This window comes from Ranitomeya imitator, chromosome 1, assembly GCF_032444005.1.
Source record: "Ranitomeya imitator isolate aRanImi1 chromosome 1, aRanImi1.pri, whole genome shotgun sequence".
NCBI classification, from domain to species: domain Eukaryota; kingdom Metazoa; phylum Chordata; class Amphibia; order Anura; family Dendrobatidae; genus Ranitomeya; species Ranitomeya imitator.
This window is the reverse complement of record NC_091282.1, coordinates 125,712,643-125,723,140: the sequence shown is the minus strand read 5'-3', so window position 1 is coordinate 125,723,140 and position 10,498 is coordinate 125,712,643. Positions and strand designations below refer to the sequence as shown.

General features: G+C 43.8%; 1 protein-coding gene across 1 annotated transcript in view; it reads right to left on the bottom strand.

Annotated features, from left to right (window-relative positions):
* The window catches only part of FOXD1 (forkhead box D1), a 1,998-nt gene extending 1,447 nt beyond the window's left edge, over nucleotides 1-551 (bottom strand). Inside the window, exon 1 of the mRNA XM_069750542.1 lies at nucleotides 1-551. This exon is cut by the window's left edge and continues 1,447 nt beyond it. Within this exon, the coding sequence (XP_069606643.1) occupies nucleotides 1-19 (19 nt within the window). The 5' untranslated portion in view covers nucleotides 20-551.
* Nucleotides 552-10,498: the final 9,947 nt, after the last annotated feature.

The following is a 10,498-nucleotide window of genomic DNA, read 5'->3' as shown; positions in this document are numbered from 1 at the left end:
TGTCAGAGCTCAGAGTCATGGCTGGTAGGGCAGCTCATAAGGCTGGGGGGCTGGAGGAGACCCCTCTCCTGTGGGCGCTGGGTGATGGGGCGCAGACCTGCTGCATGCAGAAGAGGAGCCCAGGAGCAGACGAGGGGCCCAGGAACAGACGAGGGGCCCAGGAGCAGATCAGGAGCCCAGGAGCAGGTAAGGAACCCAGGAGCAGATGAGGAGCCCAGGAACAGACGAGGTGCCCAGGAACAGACGAGGTGCCCAGGAACAGACGAGGTGCCCAGGAACAGACGAGGTGCCCAGGAACAGACGAGGAGCCCAGGAACAGACGAGGAGCCCAGGAACAGACGAGGTGCCCAGGAACAGACGAGGTGCCCAGGAACAGACGAGGTGCCCAGGAACAGACGAGGAGCCCAGGAACAGACGAGGTGCCCAGGAACAGACGAGGTGCCCAGGAACAGACGAGGAGCCCAGGAACAAATGAGGAGCCCAGGAACAGATGAGGAGCCCAGGAGCAGATGAGGAGCCCAGGAACAGATGAGGAGCTCAGTCCACGGGAGGAGGGCGGATCCACCCTCCTTATAGCAATCACATCACATGGCTGCCAACGTCACCCACTGCCCCCAGCCCAGGACAATGGGAGATGGCACTCACAGCACACTCTGCCCTGCCAGCACCATGGGCGCACGCACCTCTGCACACTGACACATGGGCAGGCAGAGACATAAGTACTCTAGAGATAGATACATGGTAGATAGATAGATAGATAGATAGATAGATAGATAGATAGATAGATAGATAGATAGAAAGATAGATAGATAGATAGATAGATAGATAGATAGATAGATAGACAGAAGGATAGATAGATAGATAGATAGATAGATAGATAGATAGATAGATAGATAGATAGATAGATAGATAGATAGACAGACAGATAGATAGATAGATAGATAGATAGATAGATAGATAGATAGATAGAAGGACAGACAGAAGGATAGATAGACAGAAGGATATATAGATAGAAGGATAGATAGATAATAGATAGATAGATAGATAGATAGATAATAGATATATAGATAGATAATGATTGATAGAATGATCAATAAGAAATATTTAGAATTGAGAGTCCTCAGTGGTTGATACCTTTTAATGGCTAACTGAAAAGATGGTAACAAATTGCAAGCTTTCGAGACTACACAGGTCTCTTCATCAGGCAAAGACTAAAACAAATTCTGAAGAATCACATATTTATGCACAACATGGCACAGAAAAAAAAGGAAAAACCATGGATAAGACAGGTGACATGAAGCAGAATTACCATGAGTGATAAACAGTTATGTCCATAAGTATTGGGCCAGCTCTTAGCCCCTCAGACTATGTGGGGTCATCACAACAGAGACCCTAATCAGAGGACAATAAAACAATACTTATCTAAGAATTGGCCCAATATTTATGGACATAACTGTTTATCACTCATGGTAATTCTGCTCCATGTCACCTGTGTCTTATCCATGGTTTTTCCTTTTTTTTCTCTATGTTGTGCATAAATATGTGATTCTTCAGAATTTGTTTTAGTCTTTGCCTGATGAAGAGACCTGTGTAGTCTCGAAAGCTTGCAATTTGTTACCATCTTTTCAGTTAGCCATTAAAAGGTATCAACCACTGAGGACTCTCAATTCTAAATATTTTTCTATCTACTGGCTAACACGGTACCAAGATATATATCTTTCCTGTATCAATAACAGATAGAAAGATAGATAATAAACAGAAACATATCTATCTATCTATCTATCGAATAATCTTTCTATGTAATAACAATGCTGGCATATACAATTAAGTGCACATTTTTATACATCGAAAATATTTCATACTATTAATTTTTACTACCTGGGCTGTGTAGATTATGATCAATGAAAATTATTTGAAATAATTATAATTAATGATTTCCATCCAATACTGCTAACATTGTGTTGTGTGTAACAATGTGTATATTACTGTATATGTAATAACGCCAAGATAGAGCTACACATGCCTGTTATCTGTCTATCTGTTATCTATCTTTGCGTGATTATATATACTCTAATATACACATTGTTACACACAACACCACCTGAGCAGGATTGGATGCTCACATTTTATGGAAATCATCAATCATAATTATAACGATTTATTTTCAATGATAATAAATTAATAATCTACCGTATATAGCCTAGTTAATAATACAGTAAATCAATAGTGTGAAATAGTTACTAAACAAAAAATGGACACATATAACTATTGGGATTATATGTAGTTAGTTACCAAAGATAGATGGATAGGGCGAGACAGATAATAGATGGATAGTAGATATATAGAACAGATAGATAGATAGATAATAGATAGATAATAGATAGATAGATAGATAATAGATAGATAGATAGATAATAGATAGATAGATAATAGATAGATAGATAGATAATAGATAGATAGATAGATAATAGATAGATAATAGATAGATAGATACATAATAGATAGATAATAGATAGATAGATAGATAGATAATAGATAGATAGATAGATAGAAGATAGATAGATAATAGATAGATAGATAGATAGATAGATAGATAGAAGATAGATAGATAATAGATAGATAGATAATAGATAGATAGATAATAGATAGATAGATAGATAGATACTGTAGATAGATAGATAGATAGATAGATACTGTAGATAGATAATAGATAAATAGATAGATATTCCAAAAAGCAGGTAGCACTCCAGAAGATCAGGGGAAGCATAAAGCGGACTATAGTCCAGGTGCAGCCATTCGGGCTCATGAAGTCTGTTTTTCCCACACAGGATCTCCTGAGGATCTTCCTTCCTTTCTGGATCTTATGTACATGAATAACCAGATCTCTCTCTTGCCACTTGCACCCTCCATTGTGCTGTTGCTGCTGATTCACTTTTTTTTAGTGTGAAAAGTAGTTGGATACATGTATACATTAGCCATTAATGCCAAATTCAAGACTCTGAAATATTCCCAATATAATCAAATCTGCACTGTTATTTGTATATATCAGTATTATGACATGTAGTCACCATAGATAGAGAAATATCGATAGATAATAAATATATGAATATTGACAGAGAGATAGATCAATGTATGACCAGATACATAAATAATAGATGATAATTAATAAATGCCTGCATACATGATTAGCTATGTCCCCCATACACGGCAGTGATAAGATGATTTCCTTGCACTGTTTCCCTGCCGTCCTGACATTTGCACCTTGTACATTTATTACAGTGACGTTTATGCCCAGAGATGATTATTATTATTATTATTATTGTAGTGATCATTATCTGGAGACCCCGCACAGAATCGTGTCCTGACAATCTGGAGTCAGTGGCTCATCTTCAGCATCTCAGTAATGGTTCTGCTGACTGCGGGTATTTGGCGCAGATTGTACCCTGAAGAGTGCGACAACTCCTAGCAGAGACGTCGGACGTTTCCCAGATGCTGGGAGTTGTAGTGCTCGTCGAAGAGCCACCATTTATCTGCTCCCATAGCTGTGTTGTTAGTATTAGTAGTAGGTGCCGGTCCATCTTGCAGGCACATACAATGATACAATGATACAATGAGCGCTGACTCGTGTAGACTTTCCTTCTTCCAGGCCATAAAGGAGAGTAAACAGAAAGTCGCAGGAGACTCCAAGAGACAAAGTTCACTATGACGTCAGCTCCTCTGCACTCATTACTGTAACCTGGACAGTCACATTGTCCTGTGATCACCATGTTTGTCCCCGCACGTAGTGACAGAAGCAGAGTGCTGCAGATCTGGGAAATCTGTCTTCCCCTGTGCTAGAAGTCACCACTGGGCTTTGTGCAGGGCAGCGGCGCCACCTGGTGGACGTTATGTAGTATCTCTAGCAGTGGGTGGGTGCCTGTGTAGGTATGTGTCCACGTTCAGGATTGCATCAGGATTTGGTCAGGATTTTATGCAGGTAAAATCCTGACCAAATCTGCACCTGAGGTCACTTGCAGGTCACCTGCGTTGTCCTTGCCTTGTTTCTGCAATGTAAGGACATGCTGCGTTCTTAAAAGACGCGCCGCATGTCCATTTTCGCGGGTATGCCACATGCGTGTTACCACGCATAGTGGAGACGGGATTTAATTAAATCCCCTCCACTATGCTGTAACATCTGGACACTGCGTTTTTGACGCTGTGGCTCAACGCATCGTCAAAAACGCAGCGTTTCCTGAACATTCAAACATACCCAAAGGCTGTGTGCACACATTCCAGATTTTTCACGTTTTTTCACTATAAAACCGCAAAAAAACACACATTAAGCATCCTATTAAAAGAATGCAATCCGCATTTTGTATGCACATGCTGCGTTTTTTTCCTGAGTGGAAACGCATTCCGGAAAAAAACGCAGCATGTTCATTAAGTTGCGGAATCGCGGGGATTCCGCACACATGGGAATGCATTGATCCGCTAACTTCTCGCATGGGGCTATGCCCACCATGCGGGAAGTAAGCGGATCATGTGCAGATGGTACCCGGGGTGGAGGAGAGGAGACTCCTCCACGGACAGGGCACCATATAATTGTTAAAAAAAAAGAATTAAAATAAAAAATCGTGATATACTCACCTTCTGATGGCCCCCGCAGTCCTCCCGCCTCTCAGCGGTGCTGGGATGCTATGTGCGAAGGACCTGCGATGATGTCGCGATCACGTGACCATGACGTCATCCCAGGTCCTTCGCACACAGCATCCCAGCCCCCCCATGCACCGCTGAGGAGATTGGGTGACGTCGGAAGGTGAGAATAACTATTTTTTAAATTATTTTTAACATATCTTTTTACTATTGATGCTGCATATTCAGCATCAATAGTAAAAAGCTGGTCACACTTGACGAACACTATGTTTAACAAGTGTGACCAACCTGTCAGTCAGTTTTCCAAGCGATGCTAAAGATTACTTGGAAAACGCTAGTGTTTAGCGGGAATACGCATGCCAATTCCGCATGTGATATACCTGCGGCGGAAATCTCCGCGGCAATTCTGCAACGTGTGCACTTAGCCTTACCTACAAACCTGATTTCATAGTAAAATTAACCCCTTCATGACCCAGCCTATTTTGACCTTAATGACCTGGCCGTTTTTTGCAATTCTGACCAGTGTCCTTTTATGAGGTAATAACTCAGGAACGCTTCCACGGATCCTAGCGGTTCTGAGATTGTTTTTTCGTGACATATTGGGCTTCATGTTAGTGGTAAATTTAGGTCAATAAATTCTGCGTTTATTTGTGATAAAAACGGAAATTTGGCGAAAATTTTGAAAATTTCGCAATTTTCACATTTTGAATTTTTATTCTGTTAAACCAGAGAGTTATGTGACACAAAATAGTTAATAAATAACATTTCCCACATGTCTACTTTACACCAGCACAATTTTGGAAACAACATTTTTTTTTGCTAGGAAGTTATAAGAGTTAAAATTTGACCAGCGATTTCTCATTTTTACAACGAAATTTACAAAACCATTTTTTTTAGGGACCACCTCACATTTGAAGTCAGTTTGAGGGGTCTATATGGCTGAAAATACCCAAAAGTGACACCATTCTAAAAAATGCACCCCTCAAGGTGCTCAAAACCACATTCAAGAAGTTTTTTAACCCTTCAGGTGCTTCACAGCAGCAGAAGCAACATGGAAGGAAAAAATGAACATTTAACTTTTTAGTCACAAAAATTATCTTTTAGCAACATTTTTTTTATTTTCCCAATGGTAAAAGGAGAAACTGAACCACGAAAGTTTTTGTCCAATTTGTCCTGAGTACGCTGATACCTCATATGTGGGGGTAAACCACTGTTTGGGCGCACGGCAGGGCTTGGAAGGGAAGGAGCGCCATTTGACTTTTTGAATGAAAAATTGGCTCCACTCTTTAGCGGACACCATGTCACGTTTGGAGAGCCCCCGTGTGCCTAAAAATTGGAGCTCCCCCACACGTGACCCCATTTTGGAAACTAGACGCCCCAAGGAACTTATCTAGATGCATAGTGAGAACTTTGAACCCCCGGGGGCTTCACAAATTGATCCGTAAAAATGAAAAAGTACTTTTTTTTCACAAAAAAATTCTTTTAGCCTCAATTTTTTTCATTTTCACATGGGCAACAGGATAAAATGGATCCTAAAATTTGTTGGGCAATTTCTCATGAGTACACCGATACCTCACATGTGGGGGTAAACCACTGTTTGGGCACATGGTAAGGTTTGGAAGGGAAGGAGCGCCATTTGACTTTTTGAATGAAAAATTATCTCCATCGTTAGCGGACACCATGTCGTGTTTGGAGAGCCCCCGTGTGCCTAAACATTGGAGCTCCCCCACAAATGACCCCATTTTGGAAACTAGACCCCCCAAGGAACTTATCTAGATGCATATTGAGCACTTTAAACCCTCAGGTGCTTCACAAATTGATCTGTAAAAATGAAAAAGTACTTTTTTTTCACAAAAAAATTCTTTTCGCCTCAGTTTTTCATTTTCACATGGGCAATAGGATAAAATGAATCCTAAAATTTGTTGGGCAATTTCTCCCGAGTACGCCGATACCTCATATGTGGGGGTAAACCACTGTTTGGGCACACGGCAGGGCTCGGAAGGGAAGGCGCGCCATTTGACTTTTTGAATGGAAAATTAGCTCCAATTGTTAGCGGACACCATGTCGCGTTTAGAGAGCCCCTGTGTGCCTATGCATTGGAGCTCCCCCACAAGTGACCCCATTTTGGAAACTAGACCCCCCAAGGAACTTATCTAGATGCATATTGAGCACTTTAAACCCCCAGGTGCTTCACAGAAGTTTATAATGCAGAGCCATGAAAATAAAAAATAATTTTTCTTTCCTCAAAAATGATTTTTAGCCTGGAATTTCCTATTTTGCCAAGGGTAATAGGAGAAATTGGACCGCAAATGTTGTTGTCCAGTTTGTCCTGAGTACGCTGATACCCCATATGTGGGGGTAAACCACTGTTTGGGCGCACGGCAGGGCTCGGAAGGGAAGGCACGCCAATTGGCTTTTTAAATGGAAAATTAGCTCCAATCATTAGCGGACACCATGTCACGTTTGGAGAGCCCCTGTGTGCCTAAACATTGGAGATCCCCCACATATGACCCCATTTTGGAAACTAGACCCCCAAAGGAACTAATCTAGATGTGTGGTGAGGACTTTGAACTTCCAAGTGCTTCACAGAAGTTTATAACGCAGAGCCATGAAAATAAAATAAAAATTTTATTTTCTCTAAAATGATTTTTTAGCCTGCAATTTATTATTTTCCCAAGGGTAACAGGAGAAATTTGACCCCAAAAGTTGTTGTACAGTTTCTCCTGAGTACGCTGATACCCCATATGTGGGGGTAAACCACAGTTTGGGCACATGTCGGGGCTCGGAAGTCAAGTAGTGACATTTTGAAATGCAGACTTTGATGGAATGCTCTGCGGGCGTTACGTTGCGTTTGCAGAGCCCCTGATGTGGCTAAACAGTAGAAACCCCCCACAAGTGACCCCATTTTAGAAACTAGACCCCGAAAGGAACTTATCTAGATGTGAGGTGAGCACTTTGAACCCCCAAGTGCTTCACAGAAGTTTATAACACAGAGCAGTGAAAATAATAAATACGTTTTCTTTCCTCAAAAATAATTTTTTAGCCCAGAATTTTTTATTTTCCCAAGGGTTACAGGAGAAATTGGACCCCAAAAGTTGTTGTCCAGTTTCTCCTGAGTACGCTGATACCCCATATGTGGGGGTAAACCACTGTTTGGGCACACGTCGGGGCTCAGAAGGGAAGTAGTGACTTTTGAAATGCAGACTTTGATGGAATGGTCTGTGGGCGTCACGTTGCGTTTGCAGAGCCCCTGGTGTGCCTAAACAGTAGAAACCCCCCACAAGTGACCCCATTTTGGAAACTAGACCCCCCAAGGAACTTATCTAGATATGTGGTGAGCACTTTGAACCCCCAAGTGCTTCACAGACGTTTACAACGCAGAGCCGTGAAAATAAAAAATCATTTTTCTTTCCTCAAAAATGATGTTTTAGCAAGCAATTTTTTATTTTCTCAAGGGTAACAGGAGAAATTGGACCCCAGTAATTGTTGCCCAGTTTGTCCTGAGTACGCTGATACCCCATATGTGGGGGTAAACCACTGTTTGGGCACATGTCGGGGCTCGGAAGTCAAGTAGTGACGTTTTGAAATGCAGACTTTGATGGAATGGTCTGCGGGCGTCACGTTGCGTTTGCAGAGCCCCTGGTGTGCCTAAACAGTAGAAACCCCCCACAAGTGACCCCATTTTGGAAACTAGACCCCCCAAGGAACTTATCTAGATATGTGGTGAGCACTTTGAACCCCCAAGTGCTTCACAGACGTTTACAACGCAGAGCCGTGAAAATAAAAAATCATTTTACTTTCCTCAAAAATGATGTTTTAGCAAGCAATTTTTTATTTTCTCAAGGGTAACAGGAGAAATTGGACCCCAGTAATTGTTGCCCAGTTTGTCCTGAGTACACTGATACCCCATATGTGGGGGTAAACCACTGTTTGGGCACACGTCGGGGCTCGGAAGGGAAGGAGCACCATTTGACTTTTTGAATAAAAGATTGGCTGGAATCAATGGTGGCGCCATGTTGCGTTTGGAGACCCCCTGATGTGCCTAAACAGTGGAAACCCCTCAATTCTAACGCCAACACACCCCTAACCCTTATCCCAACTGTAGCCGTAACCCTAACCACAACCCTAACCGCAACACACCCCTAACCACAACCCTAACCCCAACACACCCCTAACCCTAACCACAACCCTAATTCCAACCCAACCCTAACCCTAAGGCTATGTACCCACGTTGCGGATTCGTGTGAGATTTTTCCGCACCATTTTTGAAAAATCCGCGGGTAAAAGGCACTGCGTTTTACCTGCGGATTTACTGCGGATTTCACCTGCGGATTCCTATTGAGGAATAGGTGTAAAACGCTGCGGAATCCGCACAAAGAATTGACATGCTGCGGAAAATACAACGCAGCGTTTCCGTGCGGTATTTTCCGCACCATGGGCACAGCGGATTTGGTTTTCCATAGGTTTACATGGTACTGTAAACCTGATGGAACACTGCTGCGGATCCGCAGCGGCCAATCCGCTGCGGATCCGCAGCCAAATCCGCACCGTGTGCACATAGCCTAATTCTAAAGGTATGTGCACACGCTTCGGAAAACGCTGCGGATCCGCAGCAGTTTCCCATGAGTTTACATTTCAATGTAAACCTATGGGAAACAAAAATCGCTGTACACATGCTGCGGAAAAACTGCACGGAAACGCAGCGGTTTACATTCCGCAGCATGTCACTTCTTTCTGCGGATTCCACAGCGGTTTTACAACTGCTCCAATAGAAAATCGCAGTTATAAAACCGCAGTGAAATGCGCAGAAAAACCGCGGTAAATCTGCCATAAATCCGCAGCGGTTTAGCACTGCGGATTTATTAAATCCGCTGCGGAAAAATCCGCAGAGGACCAGAATACGTGTGCACATACCGAAACCCTAACCCTAACCCTAACCCTACCCCTACCCCTAACCCTACCCCTACCCCTAACCCTAACCCTACCCCTACCCCTAACCCTAACCCTACCCCTACCCCTAACCCTAACCCTACCCCTAACCCTAGTTCTAACTCCAACCTTAGTGAAAAAAAAAAAAATTCTTTATTTTATTATTGTCCCTATCTATGGGGGACAAATGGGGGGGTCATTTACTGTTTTTTTATTTTGACCACTGTGATAGATTATATCACAGTGATCAAAATTCACATTGGAACGAATCTGCCGGCCGGCAGATTCGGCGGGCGCACTGCGCATGCGCCCGCCATTTTGGAACATGGCGGCGCTCGGGGAAGAAGACGGACGGACCCCGCCAGGATCGGTAAGTATAAGGGGGGGAGATCAGGGCTCAGGGGGGGGAGATCAGGGCACGGGGGGGCGTCGGAGCACGGGGGGGAGGGATCGGAGCATGGGGGAGAGTGATCGGTGTGCGGGCAGGTGGATCGGTGTGCAGGGGGGGTGGATCGGTGTGCAGGGGGGGGTGGTTCGGAGCACGGGGGGGGATCGGAGTGCGGGGGGGTTTGATTGGAGCACGGGGGGGTGTGATTGGAGCACGGGGGGAGCGGACAGGAGGACGGGGGAGCGGAGCACAGGACGGAGGGGAGCGGGCCACAGATCGGGGGGCTGGGGGGGCGATCGGTGGGGTGGGGTGGGGGCACATTAGTATTTCCAGCCATGGCCGATGATATTGCAGCATCGGCCATGGCTGGATTGTAATATTTCACCATTTTTTTAGGTGAAATATTACAAATCGCTCTGATTGGCAGTTTCACTTTCAACAGCCAATCAGAGCGATCGTAGCCACGAGGGGGTGAAGCCACCCCCCCTGGGCTAAACTACCACTCCCCCTGTCCCTGCAGATCGGGTGAAATGGGAGTTAACCCTTTCA